Here is an 18618-nt window from a genome sequence, read left to right on the forward strand (position 1 = left end):
CTGTGAGCAAGGCACTTAACTTCTCTGTGCCTCGGTTCCCTCATCTGTAAAATGGGGATTAAGACTGTGAGCCTCATGTGGGACAACCTGATGACCCTTTGTCTACCCCAGCGCTTAGAACGGTTCTCGGAACATAGTGAGGGCTTAACAAATACCAACATTATTATTATAATTCTAGTATCAATCAATCGATGGTATTCGTTGAGTGATTACTGTGTACAGAGGACTGTTGTGTTGGAAAGAGTACAACACAACAGAATTAGCGGTCACGCTCCCTGCCCGTAAAAGCTTACAGTCTAGAGGGAAAGACAGATATTATTATGAGTAAGTAAGTAATTAATAATGTATAATTTAAAGTTATATACATAAGCACTGTGGAGTTGGGGGGCCACATGCTTCTGAGCTTTACAGTGCCTGCGATCTTCTCTTCTTACGTGCCAAACCGTTGGACTGTATGATCAAACAGGGCTGGTTTAACAACTGAGCAGAGTTAGTTACTTCTTCTTGCCTGAGATGGAACTCCCTGACTGTGTCCAACCCGATTTATTTGTATCTATCCCAGGACTTAATACAGTGCCTGGCACATAGTAATAATAATAATAATGATTGTGGTATTTAAGTGCTTATTTTGTGCCAGTCACTGTACAAAGCACTGGGGTGGCTACAAGTAAATAGGGTTGTACTCAGTCCCTGTCCCATGTGGGGCTCACAGTCTCAATCTTACAGATGAGGTAATGGAAGCCCAGAGAAGGAAGTGACTTGCCCAAGTGGCAGACAAGTGGCAGAACCAGGGTTAGAGCCCATGACCTTTTGACTCCCAGGCCTATACTCTAATCACTAGACCATGCTGCTTCTCTAGTAAACGCTTGACAAATACAATTATTATTATTATCTTGACAACATCCCTTTCACTTGCTGGTACCTTCACAGGTGCTGCTGTGGGGTTGACAGCTGTCCAGGTGGTTTTGGGGAGGTGAGAACATGCTGGCCATAAGAGCCCACGCACACTCTGCCCAGGGCGAAACACTCTGGCCTGTTGGGCCTCACCTGGTTTTTCTCCGCCCCAGGCCCAACAGATTTAATCTGGAACTCTGATTGGGGAATTTCTGGAGGATACATATGGTCTCAGCGTTCAAGGAATTAATCGGTGATATTTTTTGAATGTTTATTGTGTGCAGGGAACTGTGTGAAGCGTTTGGGAGAGTACAAAACTATGGAGTTGGTCGACATGTTCCCTTCCCACAAGGAATTCACAGCTTAGAGAGGGAGACAGACATTTAAATAAATAAATTACGGATATGTTCCCAAGTGCTCTGGGGCTGAGGGTAGAGTGAATATCAGGTCCTTAAAGGGTAGGGAGCGAAAGGACATAGGAAAAATGATGACTTATTTGAGAAAGGCCTCTTGGAGGAGATGTGACCTTAATAAGGCTTTAAAGGTGGGGAGAGTAGTGGTCTGTCGCATATAGAAAGAGAGGGAGTTCCGGATTAGAGAGATGGCGGTGGCGAGATAGATGAGATAGAGGTACAGAAAGTAGTTGGTGTAAAAGGAGAGAAGTGTGTGGGCTGGGTTGTAGTAGGAAATCTATGAGGTAAGGTAGGAAAGGGTAAGGTGATTGAGTGCTTTAAAGCTAATAGAAAAGACTTTCTGTTTGATGTGAAAGTATGGTTGGGGAAAATCAGCTTTTCTCTTTGATACCCAGGGCCAGCAGATGTCTTTTCCCCTTCCAACCTTCTCACTTTTCACAAACTGGCTCAGGGAGCTGCCAAAGCCAAGGGGATCACCTGATTGGAAAGTGATTGATTCGACTCGTGGCCAGTGGCCAACATTTGCCAGATAAGCACTGGGTGGGTGTGGATATCGAGTCGGAGAAGCAGCTGTTAAAACAGTGCCTCGATCTAATTCATTTCCCCAACATCCCTATTTTACTTAGCAACAGTAATATAAACAGACCCGCTAGCTAATATTAGAGTCCGTGATTTCTGCCTTTGAGACCCTTATTCTCTCCTTTTTTGTTGTTGTTTTTTTGCTGTCTTGTTGCTCTCTCTTTTTGACCATGCTTGATCTCTCTTTTTCCTCTCCGGTGTGTGTGCTTTATTTGGCCAAGGTCTGAAATGAAGCTTCGGTTGAAATTTTTGTCCCTTGGTCTGACCTGGTAGTTCTTGTGCTCACTCTGGCTCTTCCTGCTACTCGTCTGTCCTTCAGAGGGCCAGTTGAATCCACTTCAACGGCCTGGACGTACCAAAGACCCGCTCCCGATTCATTTCCGGAGATGTACATTTCGTGAGGGAAAGCACTAGGAGGTTCATTCCTACAGCACGGGGACTTTTTTGTTAGGTGTTTGTTAAGCCTTACTGTGTACACCGGGGCAGATACAAGTTACTTAAGCTGAGTACGGTCTCTTGTCCCGCATGGTGCTCACAGTCTGAGTAGGAGGGATAAGAGGTATTGAATCCCCGTTTTACAGATGAGGTAACTGAGGCTCAGAGTTACACTGGGGATAGCTAACACGTTGAGGCTGGCCTCGATCTTAGATCGAGATGGGAAAAATGGAATCTTGGTTCCTGCCAGGCTTGGGTTTCCAGGATGTTTGATCATTCATTCATTCAGTCGTATTTACTGAGCGCTTATTGTGCGCGGAGCACTGTACTAAATGCCTGGTAGAGTACAATATAACAATAAACAGACACACTGCCTGCCCACAACGAGCTCACACCGTGAAGCAAGGTGACAAGCTAAAACACAGCAGTGATTTCAGTTTGCGTGTGGTGTATGACGTCCTCGGCCCCAGTCGAACCTGCTGAGCTGAAGTGATCCACCCTCTCTGACTCTGGCTCCCCTTCCTTCAGACCCAGGTTTCCCACGGTCGATACGGTTCAACATGAAAGGGACGCCTTAGCTCTAGCGGGACCCGAGAGGTGAAAATACGAAGGAAGGTGCTCCGTTCTGCCACCACCTTAGACTGCAGGGGGAGTTTGTTCAGGGGCTGGGGACAGCGTAGGTGGTGCCTTCTTCTTTGAACTTTCTTCTCCTGACTTGGCTTACCCTGAGGAGGGAGTAGAAATCTGAGACTCTGCCTCTCTTATGGGGAGGGATGGTGGGGGTTGTGTGGTGACAGCAGCAGGGGGTTTATCTGGCAGGAACAGAGTAGAGATGAAGAAGGCCTTCGGCAAAGATCCTTGATTACTTTCCTTTAATGATGTAGGGATTTCCAGGAATCAAAGCGCTTTCTAATCTCCGTGTGTCTATAATTAGCAAACTATGTCAGTTGGATTAATAACCATGTCCACTGACCTTTGGAGGTCCAGTTTGAGCAGGCCTCCTACTTGATTGCCATTTCATCTAAGCCAAGGACATACTCTAGAATCAAGCCTTAGCCTTTAACAACAACTAAACCATGGCAGCTACAGGAAAGCCAGGGGGCCTGTGTGCACCCAGGCTCCTAAGAGCTGAACAACGGCATCGCAACATGAAAATCATCCCCCGCACTTTGAAGGGTGGATCATTTCAGCTCAGCTGGTTCGACTGAGGCAGAGGACGTCATACGCCATACACAAATTGAAATCACGGCTGTGTCTTAGCTTGTCACCTTGCTTCACAGTGTAAACTCGTTGTGGGCAGGCAGTGTGTCGGTTTATTGTCATATCGTACTCTCCCAGGCATTTAGTACAGTGCTCTGCGCACAGTAAACGCTCAGTAAATATGATTGAATGAATGAATGATCAGTCATTAGCGATTATTGAACCTCTGCTCTGTGCAGAATGTTGTGCTAGGTACTTGGAAAGAACAAAAAAGGGTTAGAAGACATGATCCCACCCTCAGGGAGCTGGAAGTTTATCTCGGGGGTCCCTAGCATTTTTTATTTATACAGACAATTGAGATCAAGGGTACGGTTCTACCAGACAATTGAGTTCAAGTGTACGGTTCTGTCGTGCTCTCCCAAGTGTTTATTACAGTGCTCTGCATACAGTAAGTGCTCAATAAATAGGGTTGTATGAATGAATCATTGTTATATACACTCTGTTTCCCTTTCAGAGGAATCAAACTGTCGGTCCCTCTTCCCCTTTCTCTTTGAGAACCTATGACGATATCAGTCAATCAGTGGTATTTATAGAGCACTTATTGTGTGCGGAGTTTTGTCCTGAGGTATTGGGAAAGTACAATACAACAGGATAGGTAGTCGCGATCTCTGCCCACAAGGAACTCACAGTCGACAGGGAACTTGTTTTATTCCTTTGTATTCTTTGGAAATTTCATCTTTCTATAAGAGGGTCAGGTTATCTAACTACTCCTAAAGCAGAGGGTGCTTAAGATGGATGTCCTATGGTCTTTTTTTTATGGAATTTTAAAGAGCTTACTATGTGGCAGGCACCGTACTAAGCACTGGGGTGGATACGAGTTAATCAGGTTGGGCACAGTCCCTGTTTCACATGGGGCTCACAGTCTTAATCTCCATTTTGCAGATGAGGTAACCGAGACCCAGAGAAGTTAGGTGATCTGCCCGAGGGTCGTGCAGCAGATATGTGGCAGAGCCAGGATTAGAACCCAGGTCCTTCTGACTCCCAGGCCTGCGCTCTGTGTGTGTCAGAGCCTCTGGCGGCCGAGTAGACATCACAGCCATTCACCAGGTCCCCGACCGCGTTACGGAGAAGGGAGCCTTCCTCCGACACCTGCAGCTGCCAGCTCTTATCCAGCGGGTTCTTTCTTTCGGTCTGCTTTCCTGATAACGTTTGGCCCCTTTCGAGAGCCACGAGTCTTGATTTCCTGTGGGAGGGGTGGGGAAATCTCTCTCCTGCTCTTCCCCTCCCTCCGTTTGGATTTTCCAGGTTGAGCAGAGATGTTGGCTGTCGGTTTAATCGGAAACTGGACTGTAGCTTTCACTGGGGATAGGTCGGGTGGAGGGCTCCCAAGTCGGATCCCGAGAGGACCTCCTGAAGAACGACCATCCAAGGGGTCTGGCCAGGTGGGCCTGGCGGGGGCAGACCGACTGGCTTGAGGATGGATTGATTGTGGGGGTTTGATTTTCGCACTGGTTCCTCCCTTTCTGGGGTTTTCGGGAAGGAAAGGCGAACCGACGTGGCACCCGACCTACTGAGGGACTTGGGCTCTTCCGGATAACCAAGTAGCGCAGGCTTGTGGAGGGCCGGCGGCAAGTGACCACATGGATAGGCTGGAGCAGCAGGTAAAGTGCCTTCGACCTCAGACCGTGGTTACGTTGGCAGCTCCCCCTCCCCACCAGCTTCTTTCACCTCCCCCACCCCCGACCCTTGTAGTCCTCGCTGCCAAACCTATTGCAGAGAGAAGGTCAGAGCGCAGAAGTCAACGGACCACCGTCTTTCTTCAGACCGATTTCTCCAGTTCAGGCTAATAGTAGTAATAGTATTTATTAAACACTTACTGGGTGCCAAGCAGTGACTGCGCTGTACTGTTGGGAGACACGGTCTCTGTCCCTCAGGGGGTTCGGTTGAAACCTTTGCAGTAGCTTGGGGAATGGAATAGGAGAAGCTCATTGGAAGCAGGGAATGGCTGTTATATTGCTCTGCATACGGGAAGCACTTAATAAATACCACTGATTGATTGGGAAGGGAAAGTGGGAGCTGTAGGGAGTAGAGGAGGAGGCTCTCGATGTACCAGAAAGCTTTGCCCGTTGAGGACGTTTGTCTCTGCTCCACAGAACCCTCGGAAGATTAATTACCAGAGAAGCTGTAGAAGGAGAGAAGAGGCGTATTGGGGAAGGGGATGCGGAGGGAGGAGAACGCTTTCTTGGGAAGTGACAGGATGAAGGACCTAGAGCCTCAGTGAGATTCGGCTGCGGGCTTTTGGTCGATGACTTGAGTATTTGCGAAAAGAAACACTTTTCAGCACACGGGAGGATGGATTCGATTGACCTGATCTGACTGAAGGTTCACATTGCAGACAAAACAGGCTGTCAGCTCCAGGGACTGTAGAGATTCCTGCCAAATGTATATTCGGTGCATGTTCTAGAAAAGGTGGCCCAGGCTTTTGAGTTTAACCTTGAATTCTGCAGCAAGCGAGCCCTATTTATGGTGGTAGAAACTTCACTTTCCATAAGGTGGCAGCAGAAGACATCCTCATGGACCAGAAAGACTCTTCCTTCTTCATAGAAGTTAGAATTGTTATTTCCACTTTAGCGTATTTCTTTCCCTTTCATATTTTTCCACGGTTCCCCGCTCCCCCCCCCCCCCCCCAAGCAAAGAGCCAGACAGATTGTGCTCACAAATTGTACACTGTTGTCTTGCCCCAGGAAAATCGCACACTTGCCCGAGCGCAGCCCGACGGTTGAGCTGGCTCAGTCATACGTTAGGTTTGCAGTTTCAGGTGGGTCAGGGACGGACCGGTGGTCAGAGAAGTTGGCACACCTAATAATAATAATAATGTTGGTATTTGTTAAGCGCTTACTATGTGCCGAGCACTGTTCTAAGCGCTGGGGTAGCCACAGGGGAATCAGGTTGTCCCACGTGGGGCTCACAGTCTTAATCCCCATTTTACAGATGAGGGAACTGAGGCATAGAGAAGTTAAGTGACTTGCCCACAGTCACACAGCTGACAAGTGGCAGAGCTGGGATTCGAACTCATGAGCCCTGACTCCAAAGCCCGTGCTCTTTCCAATGAGCCACGCTGCTTCTCTGAACCGGGGGTGACAGAGGCCCTTCTTTCTGGCTCCCAAAGAGTAAACCCTAATCCCTCAGCTTCCAGTTTATGATGGGGTTACGGAAGCGACCCATCCTTGTTCAGAGCCGTGCCTCCTAGGTGTGAGTGCTGCCCGGTTGTGACCTTTTGGACTTGCCTCCGGTCTTCCCTGGCTTTTGTTCAGGGTCTGGTCGCCCTGGCAAATCCTAGGTCCTAAACCTGCCAAGTTTTCTTTGCATGCAGGGGATGGGAGAGAGTCGTAGAGATTCTCCCACAGAGTCCCACTTGCGGTCCCTGCCGCCGTCCTCTGCCTGCGGATACTGTACCCCTACTCTCTAGGCAGATGGGTCAAGGGGTAAGTGCAGACTTCCCTGGCAGCCCCTGGGATTGAGACTAACAGCATTTCCATTCCCTCTCCACCTCTCTCCCCCTCCCCCGGGTAACGTGCCCCTCTGGGGCTCAGACTCCACCCCCTTCCTCACCACACCAGGTGAAGAGATGACCGACTTTGTTGGGAAAAAAGAGTGAAGTAAAGATTGTCAGAGGGGAAACATTCTTAAGCAGATAACGGTGAGAAGCAGCATAGCCTAATGGATAGAGCATAAACTTGGGAGTCATAAGGACCTGAGTTCTAATCCCAGCCCTGCCACTCGTCTGTTGTGTGGCCTTGGGCAACTCATTTTGGTTCTCTGTGCCTCAGTTACCTCATCGATAATATGGGGATTAAGACTCTGAGCCCCATGTGGGCGACTGTGTCCAATGCAATTTTCTTGTATCCACGCCAGCGTTTAGTACAGTGCCTGGCACACAGGAGGCGGTTAATAAATGCCAGAATTAATATTATTTTGTACACATCCATTATTTATTTTAATGTCTGTCTGTATTTAGACTGCAAGCGACTTATGGGCAGGAAACGTGTCTACCTCTTTGTTGTATTGCACTCTCCAAAGAGCTTAGTACAGGGTTCTGCGCACAGTAAGCGCTCAGTAAATACCACTGATTTGATTGCATGGGCACTGCCCTCCTGTATTCCTGGGGCGAGGAGAGTGGAGGGAATGGGGACTAGACTAACCTCTGTTAATCAATCAGAGCTATTTAATGAGCTATTTTCTGACCGTAATGTGTTTACAGTCTTTTCCATCTTTCCCCTCCCCTTACCGTTCCCATCTTCTCCCTTCCCCTCCCTTTGTGATAGATCTTCCCACAGCATCACATCGTGTTGTATTCAGGGTGTGATAATACTAATGATGGTATTCGTTAAGCACTCGATATGTGCCAAGCACTGTTCTGAGAGCTGGGGGAAATACAAGGTAATCAGGTTGTCCCACGTGGGGCTCACAGTCTTAATCCCCATTTTACAGATGAGGTAACTGAGGCCCGGAGAAGTAAAGTGACTTGCCCAGAGTCACATAGACAAGTGGCAGAGGCGGGATTAGAACCCACGACTTCTGACTCCCAAGCCCAGGCTCTTTCCACCGAGCCACACCGCTGCTTGTTGTTATAGCAACATATCACGAGGGACCCCACGGAGCTCGGGTTTATCTGGCGCTGCCGAGCAGGTGTTGTGTAGAGTTGGGGGATGAAGAATCTTTAACAGTCGATCATATTTATTGAGCGCTTACTGTGTGCAGAGCACTGTACTAAGTGCTTGGGAGAGTACGATATAACAGAGTTATATCCTGTTAACCTAGGATATAGGATATCCTATATCCTTTCCCACGACGAGTTTAAAAGCGATAGATTCACAATGGAGGGAGATGTGTTAAGGTTCATTTAAACTGTACGATTGGTTCTTTGCTCACCGACTGTTCAGAGGTTCCATTTTGCCCGGCGGTTCTGCACAGAAAGGTTGCCGAGCCGGGCTTTAAACATTCAAGTTTGCTTCCCCTCCTGGCCTTCCTTCGGGCAGGTTATGGGGCGAGCCCAGTGTCACCCAGCCAATTAGGTGGAAGGGGGCGACCAGAGCTTCTGATCTCCGGGCCCGTTCACTCTCCGCTGGCCTTTGCTGCCTCCCTCTCAGAGAGAATCTGCCAGCTCCAGGTTGTTTGCCGCAAACAGCCACCATCACCGTAGCCACTTTGGTCCTAAGTAGGTTCGTGCATGCCCTTTCCACGGTGGTGGTTGGCCCCGACCACCTGCTCTCTCGTCGCACCTTGGACCCCGGCGGGAACATGAGCGATAGGGATGAGAGAATTCAAGACTCAACACTCTGCTTCGCTCGCGCCTTCTAGCGATTAGCCGGTCAGAGAGTCAATGGATAGGTAGGATGGGAGTCTACCGTCAGTATATAGTGCCCAGAAGCAGCGTGGCTCAGTGGAAAGAGCCCGGGCTGGCGAGTCAGTGGTCATGGGTTCAAATTCCGGCTCCACCACTTGTCAGCTGTGTGACTTTGGGCAAATCACTTAAACTTCTCTGTGCCTCAGTGACCTCATCTGGAAAATGGGGATTAAGACTGCGAGCACGTGGGCCAACCTGATTACCTTGTATCTACCCCAGTGCTTAGAACAGTGCTTTGCACATAGTAAGTGCTTAACAAGTGCCATCATCATCATCATGATGGAGCAGCCTCACTCAATCAATCAGTGGTATTTATTGAGCTCTTACCGCGTGCCAGAGACTCTTGGGAGAGTCCAGTGCAACCGAGTTGGTAGACACACTCCCTGCCCACGAGGAGCTTACAGTGTAGAGGAGTTTACAGTCTACAGTCTGAGAAGCAGTGTGGCCTAGTGGATAGAGCATGTGCCCGGGAGTCGGAAGAGCCTGGGTTCTAATCCTGGCTCCGCCACTTGTCTGCTGTGTGACTCTGGGCAAGTCATTTCACCTCTCTGTGCCTCGGTTACCTCATCTGTAAAATGGGAATTAAGACTGGGAACCCCAAGCGGGATAGGGACTGTGTCCAACCTGACAACCTTATATCTACTCCAGCTCTTATTATAGTGCCTGGCACATAGTAAGCACTTAGCAAATACTATATAAAAAAAAAAAAAAACAGACCACAAACAGCAAGCCCGAGCACCTGCGTGGAGAAGTTGTTTTCGGTGCAAGTGGTTTGCACGGGGCTCTTGAATTCTCTCATCCCTATCGCTCATGTTCCCGCCGGGGTCCAAGGTGCGACGAGAGAGCAGGTGGTCGGGGCCAACCACCACCGTGGAAAGGGCATGCACGAACCTACTTATGACCAAAGTGGCTACGGTGATGGTGGCTGTTTGCGGCAAACAACCTGGAGCTGGCAGATTCTCTCTGAGAGGGAGGCAGCAAAGGCCAGCGGAGAGTGAACGGGCCCGGAGATCAGAAGCTCTGGTCGCCCCCTTCCATCTAATTGGCTGGGTGACACTGGGCTCGTCCCATAACCTGCCCGAAGACTTGCCTTCCCCCGGTTGGAGACGAACTGAACAGAAGCAAGATGCTGTGTAAGTCCAAGGACTGTTTTATTTGAGCTCAGGAGCGTCTGGAGAGAGAGGCAGGTTTGTGGAGAGAACTGTAGGACCCTTTTTATGGACTCCAAATAGTGGAACTTGCTCTTCTTTTACCCTCACAGAACATGTCCTCTGAGCTGAGCAGCGAATGAAGGACTCAGCACATGTCACGTTGTTGTATTGTTCTCTCCCAAGTGCTTAGTACAGTGCCCTGCACACAGTAAGTGCTCAGTAAATACCACTGATTGATTGCTTTTTGAATGTATGGTGCCCTGTGATCTCTAAAATCAGTTGTCTGGGTCACCAGCCTGATGACACCTGGAAACCAGAAGTGTCCCAAATCTAGGAAACTTTATAGCTAATTTCTCTGACTTATTGGATCAAACTGTGTTTTTTGGGTTTTTGTTTGTTTTTGTGGTATTTGTTAAGCGCCTATTTTGTGTCAAGCACTCTTCTAAGTGTTGAGGTAGATAGGAGTTCATGTTGGACACGGTCTCTCTGTCACACCTAGGGCTCTCAGTCTAAGTCATTGTCTTTGATTGACCCCATTATGTTGTACCTCAAGTCTCCTCCCTGCCCTGGGTGATATTTTCACCCCCCTCCACCTCTCCAAGTCCTCCGCCAGCTGGCTTTCCCCAAATCTCGACCCTTGCTACTCCCAGCTGACTGGGATGGAGCTAGCCCTAGGGTGGAGGAAATGGTGCCAAGAAACAGAATCTGGCATCTCTCCTGCTCTCTGTCCCTCACTGAAGAAAATTTGCATCCTCCCTGCTTTCCGCCAAATCAGAGGAGGTGTAGATTTTTTGCATACGCTATATAAAATATGCATCTAATGGAATAGGATTTTGAGAGCTGGTAGCGGCATTGGCTCTGCAGAGCCCCAAGATTTTCTACCCCTCCTCCTATTCCTCCTCTGTAGGCAGTTTCGTAGCAAATTGCGAGCTTCTACTTCAGCCTCACTGGGTCGCTGGTACGGTGCATCCCTTCCCTAGTTTCCATGGAAGCCCGGTGCTGAGACTGCAGTCTTTCCCGGCACTGCTTACCTTTTTCTCTAGCCATCTCCACACCTCGCTTGACCTTCGCGCTGCTATGCAGGCCTTCGCGAGGAGGTAATGGTCTGCTTTTCTCCAAACTTTTTTTTTGTTTTTTTTTACCAAAAGGGGTTAATGGGCATAGTTATGATAGAGGGGAGAATGAGGTAGGGGGACGGAGGCTGTGGATTGCAAACGCTCCAGTTTGGAAGAAAGTGTGTTGTTAAAAGTGTACCGCTTCTATGAGCTTGCTCTGATTGCTGGGTCTATAAATACCTTGAATGTGGGAGAGCCCAGCACAGACTTACCCCCTTTAACGGAAAATCCACAGGCAGAAAATTGCCAAAATGGGCCTTCCGGGGCAGAGGGTAAGAATGAAAGTGTACATTGGTCAGAAAAAATAAACCCCATCGATCACTTGCAGACTTAGCTGGCTCTTAGCAATCCTTCTGGGTCTCAAAATGCCATTTGGTTGGCAATAGGGTTATTTTCAGATTTAAGGAGAGGGTGTTCAGCGTCTCTCAACTTCAGCTCCTTCCGACTCTGGAGGGGGAGGGCGGCCCTTGATATGGAGATTGGGTGTGTCTTGCTGTTCCTGGGCTTGGGAGGAGGGACTTCTTGTTAGGACCCCGCTCCCAGTAACCCAGCTGATCTGTATTTTGAGCCGGCATAGGCTTGGTCCAGGTGTCCAACTAGAAAGCTGTGGGGGAGGTGGAGTTTCTGAATAAATCCTAGCCAGTGGGCGCCAGGATGGCCACATGAAGACTGCTGCATCCTCCAAAGGAAAAATAAGTCCACTCTTTCCCTCTGTCACTTAAACCGTGTTGGGCTGTGAGCGGCCTCTCATCCCTCTCCCGGCAAGATGAGGGAAACAGATTAATATGAGATGTTAATTCAGCTAGCTGACAAGGTGAATGCTGCCCTTCATCTTCGGATGTAAACTTGGGACATTTTGGGGCGGGGGCGAAAGAGGGAAGGGGCTTTGGAGGAGACTTTCTGACAGGATGGGCTGCCAAGCTCCAAATCACCTGTTCCTTTCATCTAATCCATTTTCAACTAAGGGACTAAGAATACCCTGTAGACTGTCTTTATCTTTTGAATCTGCTGGTCCCGCCTTTGGAAGCTGAGGTGTCTTGTCCCGTAAATACAGAGAACCACAGCAGCGCTGGAGAGAGAAGGAAAGAAGTTTAGTGGCAGGTCATGTGCCCCGCACATGTTCTTAGTGTGGAATGAAAAGAACTTTTTCCTAATGGCCACGATTTTAGCTGCCCTTTCGGAGGGTGTCTAGTGATCTCTGGGTCCCGAGAACTGAATGTGTTGTCCTCATCCCTGGGGAGCCCCTAGGGATATGCAGGGCCCAAGACCACTGTGCCCTAGTAGGAGCCTGCAATACAGGGCACATCTCAGGAAGGCTCGGGGAGGGAATGTGGGATAGGTGAAGCAGTGTGGTCTAGTGGATAAACCTCGGTCCTGGAAGTCAGAGGGACCTAGCTTCTAATCCCGGTTCTGCTACTTGCTTGCTGTGTGACCTTGGGCAAGTCACTTCACTTCTCTGGGCCTCCGTTACCTCATCTTTAAGTGGGGATTGATATTGTGAGCTCTGTGTGGGACATGGTCTGTGTCCAACCTGATTACCTCGTGTCTATCCCAGCGCTTAGAACAGGGCCTGGCACACAGTAAACCTTTAACAAATATCATAAAAAAGGGAAGATGGGAGCGGAGGGAAGTAGGCCTGAGTCTTCCTTCCCTCAGGTGAGAGCAAGAGTCAATCAGTCGCATTTATTGAGCGCTTACTGTATCCAGAACACTGGGAGAGTACAGTATGACAATATAGCTGACAAATTCCCTGCCCACATTGAGCTTACAGTGTAGAGTGGGAGGCAGATATTAATATAAATAAATTAATTACAGATATGTACTCTAAGTGCTGTGGGGCTGGAAGGAGGGACAGATAAAGGGAGCAAGTCAGGGCAAAGCAGAACGGAGTTGGAGAGAAGGGAAAGAGCAAGCAGAAGAGTGGAAGGAAGGAAGAACTAGGGGTGGTTCAGTGGAGAGCGATTACATGGTGGGCTCTCTCACGGGACGGCCATGGCCCTCATCATGGGAAGGTCAGGTTTTTGTGGTTATGGTTAAAGTGTCTCCCCATTTCACCAAATTTACCCATTTAACAGCCCTGCTGTACCCATGTAACTGGGCCATTCATTGTTTAGCGCTGACTAAACTCTCATGAAATGCTGGGTTCCATACAGAACACACACAGTGTAGCCCCAAGTGTCTTGGAACTGATATCTTGCAACGGATTTTTTAAAGTTCCCTGTTTCCCTCTTAGTAGAGACCTGAAGTTTTTGAAGGAGTTTAAGATCCTTAAGAATCAACCATAAGGGCGGACAACATTCCCTTGACACAGCTCTTCTTAGGCTTCTTGGGCTAGTTGCCTAGCTCCTCATGATATGTTAAGAATCGGGGAGATTTGTAAAGAAATAGAAGATGGGGAAGTTTTTTTGTAGTCCTAGGCTGTGTGATCCTGGGCTAGGGACTGCAGAAAATGCCAAGGAACCAGAGAAAAAATACCAGTCAAGCATATTTATTCAACCCTTACTGTGTGCGGTTTCTGGGAAAGTACAACATAGGAGAGTTGGTAAACACGTTCCCTGCCCCACAGCAAGCTTACAGTCTAGTAGGGGAGACAGATGTTAATTAAAATAAATTACAGATATGTACAGAAGTGCTGTGGGGCTGAGGGAGTGGTGAATTAAGTGCAAATCAGAGAACCAGGGTGACTCAGAAGGGAATGGGAGAAGAAGAAAACATAGCCATTGCTTTATAGGAATTTCCAGTCTAGGAGAGACATGATGTACAAATAAATAATGACCAGAAAGCCTTAAAATTAATATCCCTAAATCTTGGGCCACTTTGCCTATGTGTAAAAGCATATTTGGAGATGATTATCGCCAAGATCCGTCCTCTCCTCTCCGCCAAACGGCTATCTTACTGTTACAGGCTCTCATAATATCCCGGTTGGATTATTGTGTCAACCTTCTCTCTGATCTCCCTTCCTCCTCTCTCTCCCGGCTCCAGTCTATTCTTCATTCCGCTGCCCGGCTCATCTTCCTGCAGAAACGCTCTGGGCATGTCACTCCCCTTCTTAAAAACCTCCAGTGGCTGCCTATCGACCTCCGCACGAAACAAAAACTTCTCACTCTAGGCTTCAAGGCTCTCCGTCCCCTTGCCCCTCCTACCTCTCCTCCCCTCTCCCTTTCTCCTGCCCACATCGTAGGCTCCGCTCCTCTGCCGCCCACCTCCTCACCGTCCCCCGTTCTCGCCTATCCCGCCGTCGACCCCTGGCCCACGTCCTCCCGCTGTCCTGGAATGCCCTCCCTCCTCATCCCCACCAAACTAATTCTCTTCCCCTCTTCAAAACCCTATTTAGAGGTCACCTCCTCCAAGAGGCCTTCCCAGACTGAGCTTCCCCTTTTCCCTCTGCTCCCTCTGCTCCCCCTCTACCCCCCCTTCACCTTCCCACAGCTAATCCCTCTTGTCCCCCCCTTTCCCTCTGCCCCTCCCCTTCTCCCTTCCCCTCCCCTCAGCACTGTGCTCGACCGCTCAATTGTATATATTTTTATTACCCTATTTATTTTGTTAATGAGATGTACATCACCTTGATTCTATTTATTGCTATTGTTTTAATGAGATGTTCATCCCCTTGATTCTATTCATTGCTATTGTTTTTGTCTGTCTGTCTCCCCCGATTAGACAGTAAGCCCGTCAGTGGGCAGGGACTGTATCTGTTGCCCATTTGTACATTCCAAGCGCTTAGTACAGTGCTCTGCACAGAGTAAGTGCTCAATAAATACTATTGAATGAATGAATGAATGATTATATGGTATTTTAAGTTTCTGGATACCAGAAGACCAGGAAAGAGATTGAATGTGCACAGCACATGATGGGAGTAGTTTGTGCTTACACAACTTGAATTAAAACATCACCAATTTTCTTACTAAAGAAGAAACCAGTACCGTCTCAGATACGCCCAAGACCTGTGAACCATTTTAAATAAAAGCAGGTGATGGTTAAAGTGAAATGGGCCGACTGAATTCCGGAAAGGGAATGCATCACTCTGTCAGAGTACGGCTGACGGGTAGCTGGAGAAAGTTTGATCCAGTTAGTAAGAAAGGAAATGTTCCGTTCCCTAGCATTGCTTTCTCTCTTGCTGTGGAATCTTGAGTCAGGGATTTTTCCTCTGTGGATCTCAGTTTTCTAATCGGGAAAAGAAGAGATCAAGGTCTTTACATCCATCCTCTCCGTATCCACCGGAGAGGATGGGCGGGGATTCAGAAAGTTGGTATTTTTCACAGTATGAGTGTCTGTCATCCCTTCTTCAGGCCTTTGTAACGTCCAAAAGCTCCAACCCTCTTTCTCTCCCAGAGTCTTCAGAGAAGTGAGAGAGAGAGGCCAGAGAGAGCAGAGAGATTTGCCAATTCGGAGACCCAGCTGTCATCCTGCTTCCCACCTGCATTTTGAGTCCTGGCTAGAGCTCCATGCCCCCCATGCAAAACAGATAAACCACACACTCCTCCCGAGATAATGAAGATAGCCAAGTTCCAGAAACATCTCCCCAGGGTGGTATGGTAAATACAACAGCTGTTCCTCTTTCTCCCCTCCCAGGTCATATCTGACGCCTGTCCGGGACGAGGAAGCTGAGTCCCTTAGGAAAGCTCGCTCCAGGCAAGCCAGGCAGACCCGCAGGTCTACACAGGTCAGTGGCCCCCTCTCTCTCCATTTCCACTGGGAAGGTTCCATGGAAGGGAAAGCGGAGAGGGGAGGTCTGTTTGGTAAAATAGCAAGCGGTGAAGTTGCCTGCCTACCTGAAGCTATCCTCTGTTTCTTGTGTAGACTTGGGTTGGGTGTTTGGACTGTTGGTGTAATACCACCTGAATTCATAGACGCTCACCTCCCCACCACTCTCAGATTCCTCTTCTCCTGTTTATATGTTTCTCCCCTTCCCTTTTTTCTCTTCCTCCCCACCCTTCCAGAAAATCAATCAGTTGCATTTATTGAGTACTTACTGGGTGTAGAGTACTGAACTGAGCACTTGAGCACTGTATTAAGTGCTCCGACGCCCGTTCGGGTTGAGACTAGCAGCGTAGCCTAGTGGATAGAGCATGGGCCTGGGAGTCAGAAGGACCTGGGTTCTAATCCCAGTTCCTCCACTTGTCTGCTCTCTGACTTCGAGCAAGTCACTTCACTTCTTTGTGGCTCAGTTCCCTCGTCTGTAAAATGGGGATTAAGAATGTGAGCCCCATGTGGGACAGGGACTGTGTCCAACCCGTTTTACTTGTATCCACCCCAGTGCTTAATACAGTGCCTGGCACATAGTAAGTGCTTAACAAATACCAATATTATTATTATTATTATTGTTGTAAAATTATAAGCCCTTGAGGGAAAAGGTGTTGTAGATAGCTTCTAAATGAAAATGAAATCTGTTGCTGGCCATGATCGACAGTTGGCAGCTTGGGCCTGACCCAACAGTTTCTTCCTCCCCTTTCTTAATTTCTTTGAGATTTAAGAGGGGTTTCTATTAATAATAATAACAATGTTGGTATTTGTTAAGCGCTTACTATGTGCAGAGCACTGTTCTAAGCGCTGGGGTAGACACAGGGTCATCAGGTTGTCCCATGTGGGGCTCACAGTCTTCATCCCCATTTTACAGATGAGGGAACTGAGGCACAGAGAAGTTAAGTGACTTGCCCACAGTCACTGCTGCTGCCTATTCCTTTGAGCCACTGGGATGTGGAGCTAGGCATATGTCGGGGTTGATAGATTACTTGACACTGGGAAAATAAGGCATTTGTGACCCCTCAAGTGTCTGCTGCGGAAGAGGAGGGTGGGCACAGTTCAACAGACAACTCTTTTGGTGGGAAATCCTTCCCAGGCAAAAGAGCTGTCATCTTTTCGGCCCATCAAATCCCTTAGTCCTGACTGTCGCCCGTGGCCTCCAAGTGTCCTTTATTCACAGCTCGTGGTTTGTGTCACTCTGTGGGATTTGCTTCTGCCAGTCAAGGGGCACTAAAGCACATCAAGTGGGGAATGGCCCCCCTGCCAAAATAGCAAGTGAATATAAAATCGAAGTCTGGCTTTCCCATCTGACCCCGTGTCCTTTTTCCCCAGGGGGTGACACTAACTGACCTTCAGGAAGCAGAAAGAACCTTCAGCCGGTCTCGGGCCGAGCGGCAAGCTCAGGAACAGCAAGGTGAGAAGTCAGAGGACGCCAGCGAGAGGCAGGAGTCATCGACAACAAGAGAACTTGGGGAGAACCGGCAACGGTGGAGTAGAAACTTGGACAATGAGGTGACCTTTTCCTGCTTTCAGAGGTGGGGGTGGCAGGTGGGGAGGGAGGGAGGGAGGTCTGACTACTTCTTAGTATTTCATGTTTCCCTGCCATACAGAGTATCATTTTTGTTCTTGAAATTAGTCACATTTTGGAAGTAAGGGAGGAGGTAACTGTTTAATCTGTGTAGTGTTTTCATATTTTTTAAAAATGCCAGAGCTTATGTAATGATTGGATTTTTTTGACATTTTTATGTAGATAAAAATTGGCTTTAAATTTCAAAAAACTGAATTTTTTTCTGACTTTTTTGTATGGACCGTGTCCAGCTCAAGGCTGAAGTCAGTGATCCCATAGAAAGGGGCCTCCTTCAGCACTGGGTGATTGAGGTTGGCAGCTGCGACATTGATGATGTGAACGTCATAAAAATTTAACTGGATAAATGTTTTAATTTTTTTATGGTATTTGTTAAACTCTTAATGTGTGCTGGGCACTCTGCTAAGCGCTGGGGTAGATACAGGCTAATCAGGTTGAACACAGTCCATGTCCCACATGGGGTTCACAGTCTTAATCCCCGTTTTACAGATGAGGGAACTGAGCGCAGAGAAGTGAAGTGACTTGCCCGAGGTCACACAGCAGACAAATGGCAGAGGCGGGACTAGATCCCAGGCCCTTCTGACTCCCAGGCCCCTCTTCTATCCACTACGTCGTGCTGCTTCCTTACCGTTTCAGCTTCCCTCAGCTAAGCCCCCTTTCCCTCTGCTCCTCCCCCTCCCGCTCCTCTCAGCACTGTGCTCATTTGTATATTTTTTTTATTACCCTATTTATTTTGTTAATGAGATGTACATCCCCTTGATTCTATGTATCGTGATTATGTTGTCTTATTTTTGTCCGTCTGTCTCCCCCAGTTAGACTGTGAGCCCATCATTGGGTAGGGATTGTCACTATCTGTTGCCGAATTGTACATTCCAAGCGCTTAGTACAGTGCTCTGCACATAGTAAGCGCTCAATAAATTCTGTTGAATGAATGCTTCATGTGCTAACAATAAATGCTTATTGCTAGAGCTTCACTTCCTCTTTCTACCTGAGCAGTCTTTTTTGCCCTCTTAAAGAGAAGTGAGAATCATCGGGTGCTGTTCCAAACCAGAGAAACAAAACCATCTTGTCTTATTGCAATCTCGGGCCGCTCTGGGAT

The 18618-nt window shown here is 48.3% G+C and overlaps 1 protein-coding gene across 8 annotated transcripts in view; it reads left to right on the forward strand.

The window, feature by feature from the left end:
• PPP1R12B (protein phosphatase 1 regulatory subunit 12B) overlaps positions 1–18618 on the forward strand; it is a 245567-nt gene that overhangs the window by 111829 nt on the left and 115120 nt on the right. For all 8 annotated transcript variants that reach the window (XM_029068787.2, XM_029068781.2, XM_029068780.2 and 5 more), the window contains 2 exons: positions 15764–15854; positions 17267–17446. In XM_029068787.2, the coding sequence (XP_028924620.1) occupies positions 15764–15854; positions 17267–17446 (271 nt within the window). The remainder of the gene's footprint in view (positions 1–15763; positions 15855–17266; positions 17447–18618) is intronic.

This window comes from Ornithorhynchus anatinus, chromosome 7 (assembly GCF_004115215.2).
Source record: "Ornithorhynchus anatinus isolate Pmale09 chromosome 7, mOrnAna1.pri.v4, whole genome shotgun sequence".
In the NCBI taxonomy this organism is placed as follows: Eukaryota; Metazoa; Chordata; class Mammalia; order Monotremata; family Ornithorhynchidae; genus Ornithorhynchus; species Ornithorhynchus anatinus.